We start from the raw sequence: 21,973 nt of genomic DNA, 5'->3' as shown, positions 1-21,973 counted from the left end.
AGATGCATGTTTTTAGAGTTAAACCACTGAAACTTGGGGGTCATTTGTTACAGCAGCTAGAATTACTTCGGCGAATTCAGTGGTCTTTTCTCAATGGTTGCAGCAGAACTAAGGAAATGAAATGTCCCTTATATGGAAGGCAAACCAAGGGAGGCTTTTCCTACCCTGTTGCTTCATGTGTCTTGTCTTTTTTTAAAAAAAAAAATTTTATTTATTTATCCTTGGCTGTGTTGGGTCTTCGTTTCTATGCGAGGGCTTTCTCCAGTTGCAGCGAGCGGGGGCCACTCTTCATCGCTGTGCGCGGGCCTCTCACTGTCGCGGAGCACAGGCTCCAGACTCACAGGCTCAGTAATTGTGGCTCACGGGCCTAGTTGCTCTGCGGCATGTGGGATCCTCCCGGACCAGGGCTCGAACCCGTGTCCCCTGCATTGGCAGGCAGACTCCCAACCACTGCGCCACCAGGGAAGCCCGCTTCATGTGTCTTTGAAGTACATGCCTGGGACTTCGGATCCATCCTGAGAGGAGAAGCAATACTTTCCCTTTTAAGAATAAACATGTTATGAGTGGAATTGGGGCAGTGGTACCGGATGAGATGAAAAGCAGGGTCAGAGGGGTGCCCGTGCTTTGCTGACAGCTGTCAGCATGGAGGAGGCCGCGGGCAGAGCGGTTTTGACGTGGATGGACCTAGATTCAAGTCCCCGTGCTGCCACTCAGTTGCCTGTTTTTCTCTTGCTGAATCTCAGTTTTCTCCTCTGTAAAGTGGTTGTAATAGTGCCTGTCCCACAAGGGTGATTGTGAGGATTAAACAACCTAATGTATGTGAAGCACCGTGGCTGGCACCCAGTAAATGCTCAGTAAAATTCCCAGTTATGACCATTACTATGTATGTCCCACATTCTGAGGGATTGCTGTGTGTCCTCATGGGACTGTCGCACAAAGAAACATCATAATGTTGGTCACGGAGGGAAAAAGGAAGGTTGGGCGTACCCCACACCCCACATGCTGGTGAGCCATCACCTCCCACTGGGAGAAGGGGTCATTTGTGACTTGGCTGGATATAGACACACGTATTTCAGTTCTGTTCTTTCTCCTGTCTTCCTTGGCCTTAAAGATAAGTTGCTGTTACACTAAGAACCGTTAAATTTTCTGCTGTAAAACAAAAACAGCAATTAAGTTGCAGTTCTCTGGATGTGTGTGTGTGTCCATAAGCATTTGTGTAAGAATGAATGAGGGAGAGAGAGAAGAGAGAAGATATGGGGTAGTTCGGATTTAGTACGAAGGGAGGCTGGCCTGGCAGAAGCTCTTCGCTGCTGGGGGCTGAGGGACCAGGTTAGGACTGAACCCTGAGCCCTGCAGAGATCTGGCAGCCTGCTTGGGGCTGCATCCAACACACCCTGACCTTGCCAGAGCAGGTGGCAGGTGGAGTCTTCAAAGCCAATGAGTTCAGAAATCCGTTTCTGTCTCAGAGAATCTGGATGGCTTCACTGCACACTCAAAGGTCAGCCAGTGCTGCTCCCTTTTCTCTCCATGATGTCAGAGGCTTGGGAAGCTGTGTAAACTCCCTCAGTGGGCTGCCTGGGCCGAGGGGACAGGAGCGTCCCCTCCACGGAGCCTCAGGGGATGTCAGAGCTCTGACAGAGCTCCCACCGCCCTCTCCTCCATATATCCAAGAGAAGACGGTGCTGGCCTGGCCACATCCCGGCACCTTTCCCACCCCTGCACTCGGAGCTGGCCCACACCATGCAGCTCCGGGGAGAATAATAGAAATAGTTCCAGGTTTTCATCACTTCCGTGTGAAGTGCTGCCTGACCTCTGGATTAACAAGTAGTAAACTTGGTTTGATGGGAAGAGCAGACCACAGACACCATTGGGTTAAGTCAGGTTTTACTTTTCTAAAAGGGATAGACTCCAATCAGAATACACAGTGAAGGTCAGCAGCATTCCCCTGATTGACAGAGATGTAAGATCCTGAACCCCGAAGTCCTGCTCAAGGGTGCTCAGGTGTGAACAAATCTTCCTGTCTCCAAGCTCAGCATTTTCTCTGTGCACCTGGTTAGTCTGACAGTCTGCAGGACCACCTCAAAGAGCTGGAAGCCCCCTGCCACTCTGGGTTACGCAGTTCCCAGCGTAACTAGGGGCAGGTGTGGCACAGTACACCCTGGCAGAGACAGAGTCCCCATCTTCCAGCCTCTGCCGCCCTACGGGTGTAGATTTAGAGCTGTATAGCTAAGGCAAATGTCATCACCCAGACTCGACTGGGAGTTACTCTAGCAGGCCCTTTAAACAAGCTCTAGATATTATCCATCAAGGGCCCACCAGGGCCTACCTGGAGTCTTCAAAGTCCACACATCCCCAAGATTACCCAGGTTGGGTTAAGTGTCCACCCCTGGTCCAGTTTGCTGGAGGTCAGGGGTCATGGAAATGTGACCTGGTCCCACTCCAGCAGGAGCGTTGAGAGTAGACTTGCTGAGAAGTGTCCCCCTGGCAGGACAGGGAAATGGACACAAGTGACCCCAATCTTCTGCTTCCCAGAAGATTTTTTTTTTAATGTTTGTTTGTTTGTTTGTTTATGGCTGTGCCGGGTCTTAGTTCCTGTGCGAGGGCTTTCTCCAGTTGCGGCAAGCGGGGGCCACTCTTCATCGCAGTGCGTGGGCCTCTCACTATCGCGGCCTCTCCTGTTGTGGAGCACAGGCTCCAGACGCACAGGCTCAGTAGTTGTGGCTCACGGGCCTAGTTGCTCTGCGGCATGTGAGATCTTCCCAGACCAGGGCTCGAACCCGTGTCCCCTGCATCAGCAGACAGACTGTCAACCACTGCGCCAACAGGGAAGCCCCTTCCCAGAAGATTCTGAAGTGAGGGAGTCAAAGGCTTTATCACTCTGGGCCAACTGCTATTCACAACAGATTTAGGAAAGAGGAGTGATTCCCTAGAAAGAGGAGGGGTTGACTGGAAGAAGCCAAGTGGGAGATCAGGTTCCCATCAGGGAGTTTGAGTATGTGTAGGCCTTGGGTCCTGGTGAGGACCAGACCAGCAGAGAAGGAAACTGAAACCAGAAAAAAAAGAAGCAGGCACTAGGCACAGGGTGGGAAAGCCCAAGGGAGTTGCAACCTGCCTTCTGTCTCCTTCCTCCTTCCCAAGCTGGCGCCTAGGCGAGAGAAGCGCAAAGGCCCTGGTGACGAGGGGAGATCTGTGTGCTTGCATCTGACTGGGTGTGTTGTCCAGCTTGTCTTTGGCCATCAGATGATGTCGTCACTATGTGTGCTGCTGGGACCCCCTCGAGGCTGACCAGGCCACACTGCGCCTCTTGACTGCCCTGCAGATCTCTGAGGCCTGGCAGCACCTCTTGCCTGAGAGGTTTTCTTTGCAGCCCTTGGTACAGGTTACTTCCCCACTTACTGGACCCCCCCCCCAAAACCTTGTCGGCCAATATTGTCACCTCCTTTCCACATCTTCCAAGCATTCAGGGGCACACAGGAGCTGCAGGAGACTCAGTGCCATTACAGGCACCCTCTTCATGCTCATAAAGTTACGTGGCCATTTCTACCTGTTCCTCTAGCCCCGTGTTGGCACAGGGGCCATTTCTGCCTTCAGCTTCCTCCTCAACCCACGTGAAACTCGAGACTTCAAGCCTGAGGGGTGAAGCCAGGACCTCACATCAAGCCCCGCCCCCATTTCTCCTACCAAAGGCTCTCTACTTCCTCTTTCCGGCTGGTGGAACCTTCCTTTATATCAGAGCATGATTCCCTTTATACTATGACTTAGGTTCAGATCTCCAAGGTTTCCTCTCAATGTGTACAGGAAACATTTGGGATTTCGATGTGTCTCTTTTCTCTTGGCGAGGCCTGGCTTTGGAGACTTTTGTTTCTGTAGGGACTGTCTGTTCATTGACCTATCTGATCATCATGTTATTTGCCCTCAGTTTGTAGGAACATATAACATTGATTCCTTTGCATGGAACAGCATGATTTACAGAGAATGGAAATACTGTCCCTGTTACATAGGTATTAAATTAGTATTTGAGGAATGAATGAAAGAATGAATGAAGGAGACATGTAAGGAAAGCAGTTGGGTTCCTCTAGTTCTAAAGTCCCACAATTTCCCACTCAAAGAAGTCCAAAGGAGAAGTCAGTTCGGAGCAAGATGTAAAAGGTATCAAGACTGAATTTACAGTGGGCTCTTCAAATGGAGATGGTCCTTATTAAGCTCCAAGCTTTGATCACCTTTTCTCCATTTAGGAGAAGGACGTGAGAAGAGACCATTTCCCCACTTCGTTCCCATGAACTGCCCTCTGATGGTAGTGGCTTTGCATTTCGAGTGCACTTGAGAAATATTCAGAACAATAACTTAGGCACCTTAGTAAATCATGTAGGTCCCCCTCATGCTGATGATATGCGTGTCCAGGTTCTAGAGTGCTTCAGTATCTTCTTTCATAAGAGACAGAGGAAGCAGAAACCACAGACATCCCTATGGTGAATGACAGACCGCTGTACCCTGAATGAGAACTGATCAGGAGGGGTGACAAGGACATTAGCCCACAAGTTGGCTTTTCTCACCAGGGAAACATTTTAGCAGCAATTTTACATCAGGTAATGATTCACTCCGCCTACCTGTGAAGATAAAAAAGAGAAAAATAGAGGGAATGCATCTTTTGGACAAAATAAAGGATTTATCACTGAGATTATATTTTTTCAAAAAGTAAACTATTTTTATTGGGGGATTTAGTATGCCAATATCCATAAACACCAGCAGGGCCACTGAAGCAAAACTGATTGCAAAGAACAAAGAAATGTGCTACATGTTGCAGATCTGAAAAACATGTAACAAACTTGTTAGAATCTGTGCCGATTGATGTAAGTGGCCAGAATGCAGTTTGGACCAGTACGCATGGTTAGTGTTAATGGGGCGTTGTGTTTCCAGCTGGTGGAGGGAATGGTCAGCAAACAAAGCCAAGAGCATTCAGTATTTCCCAAACAAGTCCTCCTTCTTGTGTAGAATTATCTGATTTAGGAAAAAAAAATAAAAAATAGGATGCTAAGCATTTTCTCATCTTCAACTGGGGTACAAAACCGGTGACTCTTCCAGGAGTCTGTAGAAATAGCAATCATACAAACTGCGGAAGCATTAAGGTAAACACTCGAGGTATAAAAGATAATAACAATGTGTCGGAAAATAACATTGCTGCCCAAACAGAAAGTCAACTGCATCTTGACTCTCCTCTCTTACAAATGACCCTGCCCCAGCAGTCACTGCCCTGGAGCGTTCCTGCGGCACACTTGAATGGTAATTAAATAAGAAAGTGGTTAACAATGGGCTTGGGCCTTCAGCAGTCTCATCTCCAAGAATGGTGTTCTGATGTGACTGCTAATACTGTGGGCTGATGGGCCAGTTCTTCCCCCATAGATGAAATGAACTAGAATGGCTTATGCCAACCTCTGAAAGAACCACACTCCCTCGTGATTATCTGTGGGGAGGAGAGTACTTCCTGGGTTAGGGGTCCAAGACAAGGGTGGAGCATCCTGGTGTCAACTGAAAAAAAATGCACAACCTAGAAGTTGAGAATTATGTTTTACTGGGCTCACAAAACTGAGAACTTCAGCCCGGGACGCAGCCTCTCTGATAGCTCTGAGGGACTGCTCCAAAGAGACAGGGGAGGAACCAGGATACATAGGAGTTTTTGCAACAAAGACCAGGTAGTCGGAACATCAAGATTACTGTTAATTAAACAAGACCCGATATCTCAAGGTTAGGAAGTTAGCGCTTTTCTATGTAAGGGAAGATGCAAGAGTCTGGGCTCACTGAAATCGTTCCTTTGATGTGCACCTCAGCTCTCTGGGGCCAGTATCCTGTGCTTTCTCATCCTGAGTCTCCTCATGGTGCACTGTCGGGGATGGTTTGATGGGGGGCATCCTGTGTCGGGGAGGCTGTAATGGGAAGGCTTGATGGCTGCAACATCCTTTGTGGGTTTTTTTGGTGCGGGGGAGGTGGTTTTGGTTTTTTGGCCATGCCACGTGGCTTGCAGAATCTCAGTTCCCCAACCAGGGATTGAACCCAGGCCACTGCAGTGAAAGGGAGACCTAACCACTGGACCGCCAGGGAATTCCCCAACATCCTTTGTTTACTGATGTGGCAGGCAACATTTTTCCACCGATAATGGCAAAGGACAGAATGTCTAGAAGGCCGCTGCTCCTGAAAATGAGTCTTTCAGAAGATGTGCCTGTTGGACGCTGTCTGCCAAATGTCAGCAGAACAACCTGTTAAAAAGACAAAGCTGAGTTTACTGCTTACCTGGTAATTGAAGGGGAATATGAATAATTGAAATATGAATATGGTAATTGAAATATCTGATTGATATTTTCAAGTATGGTTTAAGGTGGGCCTTTCAGTATGGCAAGGGGGATGATTCAGGGGATGGGGAAGCTTGGTTAGGCTTGGGTAAAGATCATGATGTAATAGTTCAGGTGGACACAGCAACGTGAGGATTTTGAGACCAGGATTCAAAGAGTTTTGGGGTATAAACCGTCTGTTGATACTTTCTAAGGAAGAGTTGATGGTTTTTTGGAAAGTCCCAGTAATGAGCAATAATGTTGTCTGCAACTTTCATCTATCTTGGCCAGAGTCTCTGGGAATAGTAAAGTTAATGTTGTTTTTTTTTTTTAATAAATTTATTTATTTATTTATTTATGGCTGTGTTGGGTCTTCGTTTCTGTGCAAGGGCTTTCTCTAGTTGCGGCAAGCGGGGGCCACTCTTCATCGCGGTGTGCGGGCCTCTCACTATTGGCGGCCTTTCTTGTCGTGGAGCACAGGCTCCAGACGCGCAGGCTCAGTAGCTGTGGCTCACGGGCCTAGTTGCTCCACGGCATGTGGGATCTTCCCAGACCGGGGCTCGAACCCGTGTCCCCTGCATTAGCAGGCAGATTCTCAACCACTGCGCCACCAGAGAAGCCCTAAAGTTAATGTTAATGAAGGCAATAGAATAGTAAAGGCAAGTTAATGTGGAGTGCATTCTGTAGACAGATGGCTGTGTTGGGGTAGATGGCTTTAGTTCGCACACCCCAAGAACGAAAAGCAGAACGAGGGCTGACAAGGAGCCTGCCTAGTTCTGTGGGTACCCACACAGACAGCAGGATGTCTTTCTGATGGCCATGACTTCTCCTTGGGGATTCTAAGGAGCCTGGCTCCATCCTTGGCTCCAGTAATGGAACTAAGACCTAGTCCCGGGCTAAACCCGTCAAGCCAACCATGGGAATTAGTACTATCTAAGCTGATTCAGTCAGAGAGTATTATAGAGCGTTTGGTGTGAATGCTTGGACAAAGACGCTCTCTCTTTCTTGTTGGATGTAAGTAAAGAAGCATACATGCCAGGAACAGCTGTAGCCCTTCTGGACCTCTAGAGGAAGCAGGGTTAGGGTGAGGCCAACCCCATAGGTGGCAGAATAGAGAGAGAAAAAGAATTCAGACCCTCGATCATATGGTTGAGTTGCTGGATCAAGCCTCTCCTGAACATAATGTTACCTCTGGCCTTTATGAATATGTAAGCATATAAATTTCCTTTGTTATGTAAGCACTACGAGGTAGGATTTCTGTTACTTGAAACAGAAAATATCCGGGACATAGGCGAACACCCACCCCTGTCCCAACTGGTGTTCCCTTGCAGTGAAGAGAACCATTCCCAAAGATGTCATGATATCAACTCATCTGTTTTGCTCACTGTGATGTGTCCAATGTCTACCAAAGTAAGTGGCACATGACAGACGTTCAATAAAATTTTCCTAATGAAACAAATTGTCAATGTTTGGTTAATTAGCTTGTGTGTTGAAACAGTTGTGGCCAAAAGAGAGACTCTCTGCTCTTAATGACACAAATACTGTATAAAGTGAGGGGGAAAGCTGCTTTCCTTTTGCATTTATGTCTTATTTTTCCAAAGGAAAAATCAAATCCTGTGTGGATTTGAAGGACCCATGGACAGCTGTCCATCTTATGATGGCTACCTTGGGTTGAAAAAGGCAGTTTCCTTAAGAGTGAAGATCAGTCACACGATTTTCTCCTACCATGTACTGCATTTCATTTGTTTAGAATGAAAATGAAAATCTATGATCTTTTAATAATAGTATTACAGCAGCTCTAACATTAACTTTAATTCTCTGCTTGTTTATTTTATTTTTATTTACAAGCTAAAGCTCAATTGTATGTTTAAAGTCTGTGATCCGTAGTGGTAGAATTACATATCCCACCCCTATTTTAAATAAAAATCAGAATGAAATGTGATGACATTGATCATTGTAATGCTTAAAAATAAGGAAAGGGGGTTTTCTGAAAAAAGCAAGGGGAACTTTGCAAATCATTGAGCAATTACATAATGTAATCAACTGACTATGTGAGTTGTGCTCAGATTGTCAGAAAGAGAAGCAGTTGGGAATGAGGAGCAGGAAAACAAAGGTGCGATATTTTTTTTCCTACCTAGCTGAGGATCTGAGTGGAGCTACTTACATAGTGTACATACTGACAGTAAGTGTCCAGGTTGAAAAAGTTTACTAGAGAAAGGTCATAAAACCAATCAAGACAGCAAATGCCATCTGACGGGATTAAGATTGATGACAATTACATAACGTAAACATTCCAGGTCTTCCTGTTACGAATGCTTAATGAAGTCTCTGAAGGGGACATGGAGGTGTGGATCCAAGCAGAATGCTTTTTCTTGGGCTCATCTGCATCTCCCTCCTTGTTGACTGGAGACGGGCCCACACCGGGGAGCAGAGCTGAACGGGAACAGGCAGCACCTATTCATGAGGGGGAGATGGGCATGGAGGAATTGGCCTGGCTGCAGAGGGGTCTACACAGTCCGTCATCAAGATACTGAGGCTGAGCATCTGGTGCTTGCATCCTAGTTCTGGAAGCTTCCATCCAAAGATAGTGAGTGGAGCCCCCCAGTGACAATGACTGTGGCCGCAGATCCAGCCTCTGACTAACGAACCAAGAGCCAGGCAGGGATCAGGGTGGGCTTCTGTGTTCCAGAGGGCGATGGCAGAGCTCCTCATGGCAAGCTTTCAGGATTGAGATGGGATCCAAGCAGGATCTCAGGTTGGCAGGCTGGGGGTCAGCCTGGTGGAAAGGTGTGGGAATTGGACTTACTTCGGCACAGAAGGTCCAGGAATGCGTTGAGAACCCAGGCCCCTTGGCTGTGGAAGGTTGTTACCACAGGACCCTGAAGGCTGGCAGGGCAGGCACATGCCTGCAGTTCCGCCTCTCCAGCCTGCAGGGTCTAGTCAACATTGTCTTCAGAGGTGAGTAGCTGGGGGTGAGACAATCTGATCTTGCATTAAAAATTTTACATTCTTTAAAGTTGCAGAGCGTCCATTCCCAGTATGAGCGCTAATGGCTCTTATCCTACTGCTTAAAAATAATGTGACCCTTCCGTTGCTCTTCAAGTATGGAACCAGAGTACCATGTGAATGTGGGCTCACCTAGAACTAAATCTTATATCAGGAATAAGGATCCAGGGGTCCTTGCCGAGAAAGAAGTAGTAAGAGAAATGCTACACTCTCAGGATAACAAGGGGAAGTCAGGGATAGCGCCATGGGTCGCACTGATGCGTCCGGCAGTCTAAGCCATCGCACATGGTGCACCATCCTCTCCACCTCTTGTCCTGCTTCTCTCGCATGTCAGTAGGCACCAAAGAGTTAATAGCAAAGGCCTTGAGAAATCTGCACTTTGTTAAGGGGAATAGCTTTTAGATCCAGCTGCTGCCGCCAGATGAAATGCTTGAAAGCAAGAACGGAAATAATAGGGAAGAAAAGGACTTTTGAATCACGTGGAAGTCTTTGAGGACTCCTCAGCCCAGCAGATGTTCCTCTTACCATTTCAAGCCAGTAATTCTCTAAAGCCCCCCAGCCCAGTGTAGCTTCCTTCACTGTCTTTACAGGTTGTGTTTGAGTTCATGGGAGCCCAGGGGGCCGCTCTGCTGGGTTTGGACTTCCTTGGTAGTAGGAACTAGGGACAGAATTAATGATAGCAGTAGCACTGAGCCCTGCGTTGTAGTTGAGGTGGATGGCTCTGAACTTTAGGAGCGTCCTTGAGCAATTGCAGATCAGTGCGTCAGCTGTCAAGACCAGAAGGGGACTCCATGAGCCAGGGCATGATGGGGAACCAGGGCTATGAAAGAAAAAGCATATCTGAGCCAGACTCAGAGCTTCACCCATTCCCATCCAGAGAGGAGGGCTTAGAAGTTAAGCCCGGGCCCCCTCCACCATCACCACCTCTCCATGCTCAGAGACCATTAGGTGACCTGTGTTTCTATAAGGCTCTGTTTTTTTTTTTTTTTTAATTTTATAGCTACTTTATTTATTTATTTATTTATTTTTGGCTGTGCTGGGTCTTCGGTTCGTGCGAGGGCTTTCTCTGGTTACGGCAAGTGGGGGCCACTCTTCATCGCGGTGCGGGGACCGCTCTTCATCGCGGTGCGCGGGCCTTTCACTATCGCGGCCCCTCCCGTTGCGGGGCACAGGCTCCAGACGCGCAGGCTCAGTAGTTGTGGCTCACGGGCCCAGCTGCTCCGTGGCATGTGGGATCTTCCCAGACCAGGGCTCGAACCCGTGTCCCCTGCATTAGCAGGCAGATTCTCAACCACTGCGCCACCAGGGAAGCCCAAGGCTCTGTTTTTCTGAGTGAGATGCGCTTGCTGAGTGGGATGGGGTGGGAGGTTGTATAAGGGGCCCTCCGTGTGGTTGAAGAAGCTGAAGGAAGAGTAGATTTGGGGGAGAGAGAGAGGTGGTGGAGGGCAGCCAGCCATAGGAAAAGGAGTTTGGTGTTGGGGAGAAGAGGAGTGAGGGCAGCAGGGAAATAGAAGACATTTAAATAGATTTAGAGTCCATTTTGCTGACAGGAGACAAGTTCACCTTCACAGCTCCAGGAAATCTTCAGTAGGATTGACATGGATTTGCATTTGGATTGTAATATGAGAACTTGCTGAGTCTGACTCCCAGACTAGAGGGTCCATGAAGGTCCTACAGGGTTCAAGATTATTTGTAATCTGCTGTTCACATGCATCTATAGATGTACAAATTTAAGGTAGTTCTTAGCAACTTGAAGCATACCTAAAGCCTTAAATTAATTGCTTAACACAGCTCTGTGCAGTTTTTGGAGTTTGGGGTTTTTTTTCCTGAATTCTTTCCTGAAGCGAAATCTAATTTGGAAACTGAATGTATAAAACAGATAAATGCAAGAGCTACTGTGTTCGAAGCAGACAAAAATTGAGGAGCACAAATTCATTTAATCAAAGAGGAAGGTGTGACCCAGTTAAATGTCCTGGTGGACCAGCCCAGTTGTGCTGCATTAGTGTAGACACTAGGGAGGGGAACCGACAGCCGGCTCTGGCTCCTAGAGCTGCTGTGCTTGAGCAAATTACCTAATCTCTCTGAGGATCAGCTTCCTCCTCCATAAAATGGGGCTGCTAGTATCTGCTTTTAAATACCTGATGTGGTGATTAAATGATAGAACATGTATGAAAGCTCCTAGCATAGTATCTGGCAATGAAGGATGCTCCCTGAGTGTTCATTGAATAAGTGGGAAAATATAACTGCACCCAACTTTTCAGGCACTCATTTTTTTTAATTAATTAATTTATTTATTTTTGGCTGTGTTGGGTCTCTGTTGCTGCGCACAGGCTTTCTCTAGTTGTGGCGAGCGGGGGCTGTTCTTCGTGCGGTGTGAGGGCTTCTCACTGCGGTGGCTTCTCCTGCTGCGGAGCACGGGCTCTCGGCTCGCGGGCTTCAGTAGCTGTGGCTCGCGGGCTCTAGAGCGCAGGCTCAGTAGTTGTGGCGCATGGGCTTAGTTGCTCCGCGGCATGTGGGATCTTCCCGGACCAGGGCTCGAACCCGTGTTCCCTGCATTGGCAGGCGGATTCTTAACCACTGTGCCACCAGGGAAGTCCCTCAGTCACTCACTTTTGATGATGCTATTTCCATGCTCAAATAAGGATAACTCTTGGGAGGTATTCCAAGTTTGTCATTTCTCTGGGTTTGGGGATTTCCAGTGCTTCACAGAGACTTAGAATGTAGGGTGTAGCACAATATTTCATTAAGTTCTTGATTATACATGGAATAGAGCAGTGTGACTCGAATGCTCTTGGCTATGATTTACAGTAAGAAGGACATTTTACATCACAACATACACACGCATATAAAACTGCAACAAAAGTTTCATGAAATAATACACATCCATGTGATGCATTTTGGAGAAAAAAAACTTATTTCATTAAGAAAAAAGAATACTGGTCACAACCATTAAATTGATTTCACAAACCTATGATGGGTCACGATCTACACTCTGCAAAAATGAAATAAAGGATATGTACTTTTAGAAAGACCAGTGAAATTTTGATGCCATGTGGGAGTATTAAAAGGGAAATATAGAATCATAACCAGCTGCATGCATTTTTAGGGCCATCCAGAATGTGTTTTCTCCAAAAGACCAGAATTCTAGATTTTTCATCAGATCTCTTTGTCAGGAAACAACACCATCCATTGGTTTGAGCTTCTCTGTGTAGGTTGCTGCATGCCTGAGTTTGTGCTGCCACATTTGCATGAGCACAAATAGATTATTTTTATCACAAATATGTATATATATATATTTTGCTTTTTTGTAAATTTATTTTTGGCTGCATTGGGTCTTTGTTGCTGTGCGTGGGCTTTCTCTAGTTGCGGTGAGCGGGGGCTACTCTTTGTTGCAGTGCGCGGGCTTCTCACTGCGGTAGCTTCTCTTATTGCGGAGCACAGGCTCTAGGCGCGTGGGCTTCAGCAGTTGTGGCACGCGGGCTTCAGTAGTTGTGGCTCGCGGGCTCTAGAGTGCAGGCTCAGTAGCTATGGTGCACGGGCTTAGTTGCTCCGCAGCATCTGGGATCTTCCCGGACCAGGGCTCGAACCCGTGTCCCCTTCATTGGCAGGCGGACTCTTAACCAATGCGCCACCAGGGAAGCCCTATCACAAATATTTTAACCTTCTGGTTTGGAGCTGTGCTTTGCCTACAATGCTTAAACGGCACAGAGACACCAACTGTGTGTTTATAATTGAAGAAGAATGTTGGGTAAAGCCACAAAAGGAAGGAATGGCGACTCTTGTTGGATGTGTGTGTCGCTGCTGTGAAAGAGTTCCCCGAGGTACCTGGCTCCACATCGACTCCCCCCTCCTGCCGGGTCCCGGGTACTGTCCAAAGTCCTGAGGATGCAGGGCCCGCCTCCAGGGAGACAGTGGGGGATTTGTACGGGAGCACAGGCAAGAAAGTGCCCAACCACTCGTTGGGGAAGGGTGGTGACCAGAGAGACATGATGACCCACTAGGGCAGGCTCTAGAAAATGAGTAGGAATCCTCCCCTTGAGCAAAGAGGAAAAGGAACCTCAAGGAGAAAGGTGAACACTTCAAAGGCATGGTGGAAAAGAGGGGCTGGTGCCTGGGACACCAAGGAGTTCAGGATGACCAAAACACAGGGTATGCAGGGGACGGAAATGAGGCCAGAGAGGGAAGGAAACGATAAGGAATTTGAACTTTCTGCTGGGGCAGTAACGGAGCTTTGGGGTAATTTTTGAGAAGAGCTGAGCATGCTCAAATGTGTGTTTTAAAAGGATCGCACTGACCGTCTGGAGGAGCACGGGCTGGAGTGGTCAAGATGAGCTATGCTCAGGCCTGAAGAGGGAAGAAGTAGGGGGGATGGGTGGGAAAGCATGACTCTGCAAAGGGTTCTGAGAGGTCAGGGGAGGGAGGAGCTCAGGACGATGACCAGGCCTCTCTGTTGGCCAGATGGAGGGTCCTGGCGTCCACTGAGCTGCAGAACAGCAGAGAAGGGACAGGGTGTTTGGGGTAAGGGTCAGGGAAGAAGGAGCTGACAGGAGAGAGGGGAGATTAAGGAGGTACACTATGTGCCAAAAGCAGTAGAATTTGACAAATCAAACCGTTCACGTATTACCTTCCAAAAGATGCTCTTCTGGAAGATATATTGTGATTTTAACCCCAGACATGCACACACGCATGCACACGCTGCTCCTAGCTCCTACCCTTCTCTGAGCTGACAGCCAGTCCGATTCTGTTCTGGGCCCATGGCCACATGAAGAAGGCAGATTGGTTCACCCGGTCTTTAAATGAAAATGCTGATGCCCATAATCTGCTGACAAAAGGCTAATTAGCCTGAATTTTAAGTCCCAGATCCCTCGGGGAAGAGCATGTCAGGAAGTGCCAAGCTTTACAGAGCAAAGCTTTCCCTGAATTAAGGGAGGTTGCAGGTTTTGTCTACTGGCCCGAGTCTCAGACTTCACTGTGAGCCCACTGTGGGGAGAGGGGACCTGGATTCAGACGGGCGGGCTTTTCCTATTACAGCCCTCTCCCTGCTGAGGCCCAGAGTGAGGACTTAAAAAAGAAAATTCTGGAGCAGCAGTCCTAAAGGGCACTCAGACAGATGGGTGTCCTCTGAACAAGGAGTTGGGGGGGGGGAACGAGGACCGGAGAGAGACACCGGAGACAGGGTCACCTGGAGATGGTCCACGTCAGGTCACCGAGCAGCCTGGGACAAAATCTGTTCAAATCAACCGCAAATTAAACTGTGTGCTATCTTGAAATCATTCATCAGCACTAGACGCCGCTCCTCTGCCCCCTTCAGATTCCTCAGCTCTCTAGAGAAGGAGAGAGCCCCCCAGGCCTCCTGTGCGCACGGGCGCGGCCGGCTCCCCTGGGTGTCCGTCTGTGTGTGTGTCCTTCCCCTGAGCACACAGCCTCGGCAGAGCTGTGGTGTCGCCGGGCGGGGCGCGGGGCGTCCAGACTGGAGACAGACAAGGCCCGAGGAATTAGAGTTAATTAATACGGACAACTCCTCCCCGTGTCCTGGCTGAAAGGGGAAGGCAGGTCAGGCCCGTTGCTAGAAAAGGGTGAAGGATTTTGAGAGCAGGATTTTCTTTTTCGGAAGCAAGAAATGTGAGCGTTTTTATAGGCTGAGGTAGAGGTCGAGAGGGAAGGCAAGACGGAAGAGAGAGGAGAGAGAGGGGATGACTGATGTGTGGGCTTTAACCTGGAGACGCGTGGCCCTGGTCTACTCCCAGCTTTTCTCGCCGAGCACACAGGATGTTCCTCCCCGTTTCAGGCACACCCTGGCTCCATCTCACCTCTGTAGCCTGTGGAAGCAGATGTTACTCCCCAGGCGGGGTTAGGAGTGGCCTGAGGCTGCTCTCCGGACGAGGCAGGGCACCCGGCATCTATGCGGCGCCCCTTACCACCTCCCACAGCGGCCAGAACGAGGCCCGCACGATCTCCTGCCTCCTCTCTTCCTGCATCTCCAAGTCCCCAGGTTTCCTCTGCAGACGTACCGCACTCTCCAGTGTCCTGGAAGCAGCTCAGCCCTCTTCCAACCTCGCTCAGCCTTGAAAGGGCCTCTTTCTCCACCTGGATCCTGCTGGGCTTTTTGCAGCCTCCAGAGGCTGCTCTTATTCTGTTATCAACTTTGATCGGGTTGTCCACAGCAAGCCCCCTCCTCCCAGTACTCTGCAGTTTGCCTCCGCACCCCTCGGATCAGAGCCCCACTCCTTGCCATCCCGTGCACCTCCACGCCTCACCCCTGATGCCTGAATGACATGCCACACCTCTGCTTGGACCTCTCCTCTGATTTCAGCGTCAGCCCTTGATGCAGAAGCTTCTTCCTGTTAAATCGTCTCCTCCCTGCTCTAATTCATAGCCCCCACCTCCATTCACTTCCAGCACGTCCAGCTGTGGACAGTCTTTGAGCATTTATTCTAAAGTCCTAAAGGGCCCAACACTGATGCGAGAGGCCACCCCTCACCACTCAGGATGCGACCATTCACTGTGCCCTTTTGGCTTCAATCAGACAAACTCCAGGACTTTTGGAGGGATGAAGCAGCCGAAAAACCCGGCTTAATAGAGAGGACAAAGCTCTGGGAGAGAATGGAACAAATTATACAGGCCAGTGGAGGCCTGGACATTCACACAACACAGAAGAGGAGGAAAGGTCACTCTGTCACTGCAGTTTCATGATGGTGTGAGGCCTCCACCTAGAACGTGAACCTAAACCTTCTGGGAAGCTTTCTCTGTTCTAGGAAAAAAAGGAGGTGACGGGGGGTCCGTGATGGAGCCAAAGGCGGGCTGATAGAAAGAGGGGCCTGTCTGATCTCCAGTAGCCTCGAGAATGCTGGGTTCTACCTGCCAAGGCTGCTGTGGAAGCATTTGACCCCCATGCACAGCACTGCCCCATCTCAGCCCCGCTACATGCGCACACACCTCCACTCCCATGTCTGTAGAAGAGGCCGTCCTGACCGCCGTGGTTTGTACAGTGTAACCCTGGCCACAGGTGATATAAGAGCCACAGGGGCACGTGCTCCCAGCAGCCAGTCTGTGGGCTGTCCAGTGACACATGACATGACCTGATACCCCAAGGTGGGTTGGGTCAATTAGATACTACCCCTGCGCTTGGTAGATGTGAAGAAAATGAGGCATCAGCGGAACCATGAGATGAAGGGAGGCTTTAGAGGTCTTGGTAAGCCATGAAAAAAATCCCATTATAAGTACGCTGAAATTGTAGTGAATGGAAATATATACTCAGTAGAGGATTAAGAAGCCAGTTGGTGAAAAGAGGAGAGGACAGAGAAGTCTCATTAATAGCAGACCAGAGACAACATCTAGAAGTTCAGATGCTGACGTTCCAAGGGTTCCCTTGGACCCAGAACGAAACTTCTGCTCAGTTCTTCACAGGGCCTCTCTTACCATGGTTTCTGCTCTTGAACTCCTATGAGAATCCATTTCCGTTATTGCCCCGTGAGTGCTTTTACAATAAATCACCACCACCACTCCAGCTAACCTTTTATTGAGCTACCTTGAGTGAGTCTCTGTTTTTTGCACCCCAAAGACTGACCAGGACATGTGTGGACTTGTCCTGCCCAGAAGTACATTTGGTGGGTGTTGGATTTGGGCCACTCTATTTGTTTTCACGTAGTTTGTCACAGTCTAGCTGTGCTTAAGATGAAACCTTAAAATGGTGGGAATGTCTCTGAATAGAAAAGAAGCTAGCATGAGCAGAACAACCCAAGTAAAAATGAGGTTTATCCCACAGAGAGGAGTCCAGAGTTTCTGGAAGAGAAACATAGATGAAGAAGAAGCCCTAAGAATATGGGTGTGAAGAATGCTGCTTGGAGGGAAGCTTAAAAGACCCTGGTTGGTGACTCCCTGTTGGGGGGCATAGAGCAGCTGTGCATGGACCCCAAAGATCTGACGGCAAGATGCCTTCCTGATGGTGAATAAGGTGTAACAAAGAGTTAGCCGAAATTGGGCGAACTGACTGCTTCTCCTGGCCAGAGACAACCCACTAGGAGCAAACAGTTGCATCTTTAGACACGATGATTTTGGGATGGAAAATGAAGGACTTGAGAACACAGGCGCTATTTTCATCACTTCTTCCCATCACCCTTTGGGACGCTGGAAGACCTAGGAACATCTCAAAGAAGATCAACAGTTACCTAAAAAGATCAGGTTGATATTTAGCTGAGGCTATGAACCCTGGCTTAACATACTAGAAGACACCATTCTTAGCCAAGAGTGCAGAAGATCTTATACAGACGGGGGACTGGTGATTGATGAGTTAGTCTCATCAGGAGGATTTAAAAATGAATACCAGGAGGAAAAGGGAAACAACACAACAAAACAGATAACCCATTAGACCAGTTGCTATGAATGATATTAAATGGGATGTGGAAAAAAGAGTTTCAGGACAGGCAGTGCCCAGGAAGGAAGACCAAAAGCCTAGCTGTAAGTGGCCTTAGGTATCCCAATGCATCCCTCACAGAGAACAAACACTAACCCAGAGCAAGGTCTGCAGGCACCCAAGCATGTCAACAGACCACGTAGAAATGGGCAGACTAATGTGCTGTGCCTGCCTGGAAAGCTGTGCATCTGAGGCAGAAGACTCCTTGAGAAACAGATGCGTGGGTCTTAGCAGAAATGACCACACTATGGGAGTATCACAGGTAGAGGTGATGCTCTCCTGAAACAAATCCTAGCACTAGTGCAGAGATAAAATCTCATCTTGAGGGAGAAGCTCACTGAAAAGACATTCCCTGGAAGTCTTTGTTGGTTGAAAACAGAGGATCTGACAAGTTCATGAGTTGCTTTGCTGGCAGGATAAATCAGAATACTTTTGATGTAAAAAACAGAGGGAAGTGGGGAGGGGCAAATTAGGGGTATGGGATTCAGAAATAAAAACTGCTGTGTATAAAATAGGTAGACAGCAAAAATATATTGTATAGCACAGGGAATTGCAGCTGTTATAATAACTTTTAATGGAGTATAATCTGTAAAAATGCTGAATTACTATGCTATACACCTGAAACTAATGTAATGTTGTAAATCAACTATTCTTCTTTTTTTTTTTAAAAGAACAGAAATCCTGACACAAACTGGATTAAACAGTGAGAAATGTATCATCTGGCTAAGGAATTAGAGGTAAGATAGGGGTCAGGGATGGTAGATTCAGGAGCTAATCATGGGGTCAGGAACACTGGATCTTTCCAGGCTGCCGTCTTCAGGTTGGCAGCAAGATGGACGCACTTCCAGGCATTGTGTCCAGACGTGAAAATAACCAGAGGAAAATGCACTTCTTGAAGCTATGGAGCAAGGAATAAATTTCTCAAGTCCCCAGCTTTCCCCTTGTGTGTCATGGTCAAAAGTATGCCAAGTTTAACTCAGTCACTGGCAAAGGGAATGGGATTATGTGGGCCAAACAGGTCCAGCCCTGGAGATGGATCCCCACCTCTCATGAGGTGCCTAGGTAGGTGCATGGCAAGAGGTGGCAACCTGGATGAATTCAGGGTTCACTTAGGAAGAAGGAAATAGGGGGGATGGGTGCTGGGTAGGTCATTAACAGTGTACTTCACCAGGCATCTTCTGATAAATGTAGACAGTAAGGAAAAGTGTATATTAAAATGTGAAGGAGAAGGAGAAAGAAAATGTGTAGAAAAATGAGAACTCTTTGGCAAAGTAGAAGTAATGAGACCCTTAGGAGAACTACTCTATCATCAGAGAGACTGAGGCAGTGAAGGGGTGTTTGCATATGGTTAGATTCTCCCATCAGCTTTAGAATAAAGATTTTCAAAACCTCAGAAGAAAAAATAAAGGCTTCTGTTGCTGGAAGCCTTGATGGAGAGACTTGAAATATTTGAAAAGCTCTTTAGCATGCTATTCTGACTGTGCAATCAGAAGTGACAGTAAGGGAGGTGCTCACAGAAACACACATTTTTTTTTTAATATCTGTATTGGAGTATGATCGCTTTACATTGTTGTGTTAGTTTCTGCTGTATGACAAAGTGAATCAGCTATACATATACATATATCCCCGTATCTCCTCCCTCTTGCGTCTCCCTCCCACCCTCCCTATCCCACCCCTCTAGGTGGTCACAAAGCACCAAGCTGATCTCCCTGTGCTATGCAGCTGCTTCCCACTAGCTATCTATTTTATATTTGGTAGTGTATATATGTCCCTGCCACTCTCTCACGTTGTCCCAGCTTCCCCTTCCCCCTCCCTGTGTCCTCAAGTCCATTCTCTACGTCTGTGTCTTTATTCCTGTCCTGCCCCTAGGTTCATCAGAACCATTTTTTTTTTTAGATTCCATAAATATGAGAAACACACAATTACTGATATTTTACATGGACATGTACAAAAGATGAAAAGAAACAGTAAGGAAAGTGCACTCTTGCCTTTTTCTTACTCATTGGTCTCTCTCAGCACCACTTCTGCCCCTCTGCAGCACTTCCACTGTCTAGAAATGTGAAATTTGCCTGTTTATCCACTTCCCTAAAGGGGCCCACTCCTGAACCTAGAAATCTGCTCATCTCTCTGTACTAGGAAGCTGAGCTTCTTCAAAGAACCAGCGTACTCGATACAAGGCCACAGATTTTTCACAGCTAGGACCCTGTGAGCTTCATGCAGGAAACTGCTTTGGTTAAAAATACTGGACAGGATGTGCTTCTTCATATTCTCCTGGGCTAAGGACTCCCAAAGCTACTGATATTCATAGCATCCCAAAGGGATGTGTGTCCTGCCGTCTGGGTTAGCTGGCCACGTCACATCCACCAAGCCCCAAAGGCCTTCCCCTGATTTGGAGGACGTTGTTTTCCAGCCTGGACAGAGCCCCTTCTTCAGACTGACCATCCCCTTGTCCATCTAACCTTCCAGCTGTGACTCCCCACCACTCCCCCAATGTCTGCAACTCTGGACTCCGTCATCTGCCATCCTGGAAAGAAACCATTTTCTAGCCAGTTCCAAAAGGCTCAAGCCAACATAGGCAGGGCAGCAAGTCAAGTCTGGACCAGAGTTTACCAGACCGGTAGCCCCGGCTGAGAACCTCTCCAGGTGACGGCTGATCCTGGCCGGCAGGAGACTGGCCTGCCCTGCACCTGCCTCCTGTCACATCTCTGCACACGCCATCAGCACTCTGCGCTACAGGGGAAATCCACTGAGAGGAGGAGCTCTTCTTCTAAAGCCCCAGGGCTCTGCCAGTTCCCACACCTGGCAGCGGGACGGGGGAACCTTGAGAGCATCCTTTACAAAACCAGCCCTCGTCTGGTCTTGGACCTCCATCTCACTGTTCCTGAGCCCAAACCAGGATGGAACACGGTATCAGGTCTGACTTTCAGGACATTTGTCACCTTAAGGACCAGAGTCAACACCGGGGGTAAGTTTGAGGCTCCCAGGGATGCTCAGCACGGGCTTGTGCTGCCAACACTGTGGCTCTACACCACATACTCGTCACCTGTGATCCTGGCCTCAGCTCATCGCCACACAAACCCCAGCACTGGCCACCAGCCTCTGTAGCTCCCCACTCAGACTGACCTCCCTCCTTTATGATTCTGGACTTTACTGGACTTCTGTCAGCAGTTTTCTCCAGTCGTAGTGCTCTCGCCTAGTAGTCACATGGGTGATAGGGCCTAAGTGATCTCCTAAGAGCAAATAGCCCCGTCCTGGGGCCTCTGCCATCAGCTCTGCTACCCTTTGCTGCCCTCCCGTGGCCATCCGTGTCACTGCAGGTGACCCTTCAGTGCTCTGATGGCTTCATTGGTGTGCTCATTCTTTTTTTTTTTTTTTTTTTTATCTATTTATTTATTTTTGGCTGAGTTGGGTCTTTTGTTGCTGCGTGGGGGCTTTCTCTAGTTGCGGCGAGTTGGGGCTACTCTTCATTGAGGTGTGTGGGCTTCTCATTGCGGTGGCTTCTCTTGTTGCGGAGCAAGGGCTCTAGGCGTGGGGGCTTCAGTAGTTGTGGCACGTGGGCTCAGTAGTTGTGGCTCGCAGGCTCTAGAGTGCAGGCTCAGTAGTTGTGGCGCACGGGTTTAGTTGCTCCGCGGCATGTGGGATCTTCCCAGAGCAGGGCTCGAACCCGTGTCCCCTGCATTGGCAGGTGGATTCTTAACCACTGCGCCACCAGGGAAGCCCTGGTGTGCTCATTCTGAAGCATTTATTTAGGGCCCCTCTGTAGTATCCAATGTGTAGACAAAGGATTTGGTAATAAAAGTATGTGGAGCTTGCCTTGCACAAGCACACAGTCTACTGAGGAAAAATGAACAGAGAGAGAGAGAGAGAGAGAGAGAGGGAATGAATGAATATGAATGAATGGGAGTAGAATGAATGAATTCCAGGGTACCCCTGTGAAGCCTGGATTTACTCATCACTCCACAGACTCCCCTGCTTTGCACCTTCGCCTGACAAAGTCCTTGGAGTTGAGCACCGCTTCCCCTTTAGGGGTGGAAATGGGGACCTTTGACACCCGCCCTGCTCCAAGTAGTGGAATGTGTTGGTCACATCTGTCTTCTTCCTCCCTAGCATTTGATGGTTTGTTTTCATTCATAAACCAAATATTTCTGAGCAGGTGGTGAGCATTCTGCCAGGCACTGGAGATACAGAGGGAAAATGCTAATCCCATCCCCCATGGAATTTACAGTCCAGC

General features: G+C 48.4%; 1 protein-coding gene across 5 annotated transcripts in view; it reads left to right on the top strand.

Moving 5' to 3' along the window:
- The window catches only part of LOC103015172 (synaptotagmin-9), a 247,377-nt gene that overhangs the window by 154,403 nt on the left and 71,001 nt on the right, over positions 1-21,973 (top strand). Inside the window, exon 7 of one of the 5 annotated variants that reach the window (XM_028164140.2) lies at positions 18,414-18,479. The exons of the other annotated variants lie outside the window; for them this stretch is intronic. Within the exon in view, the coding sequence (XP_028019941.1) occupies positions 18,414-18,449 (36 nt within the window). The 3' untranslated portion in view covers positions 18,450-18,479. The remainder of the gene's footprint in view (positions 1-18,413; positions 18,480-21,973) is intronic. 5 annotated transcript variants of the gene reach the window in all.

This window comes from Balaenoptera acutorostrata, chromosome 9 (genome assembly GCF_949987535.1).
Source record: "Balaenoptera acutorostrata chromosome 9, mBalAcu1.1, whole genome shotgun sequence".
Lineage (NCBI taxonomy): Eukaryota > Metazoa > Chordata > Mammalia > Artiodactyla > Balaenopteridae > Balaenoptera > Balaenoptera acutorostrata.
The sequence above is the reverse complement of the archived record's forward strand: the minus strand, read 5'-3'. Positions and strand labels throughout refer to the sequence as shown.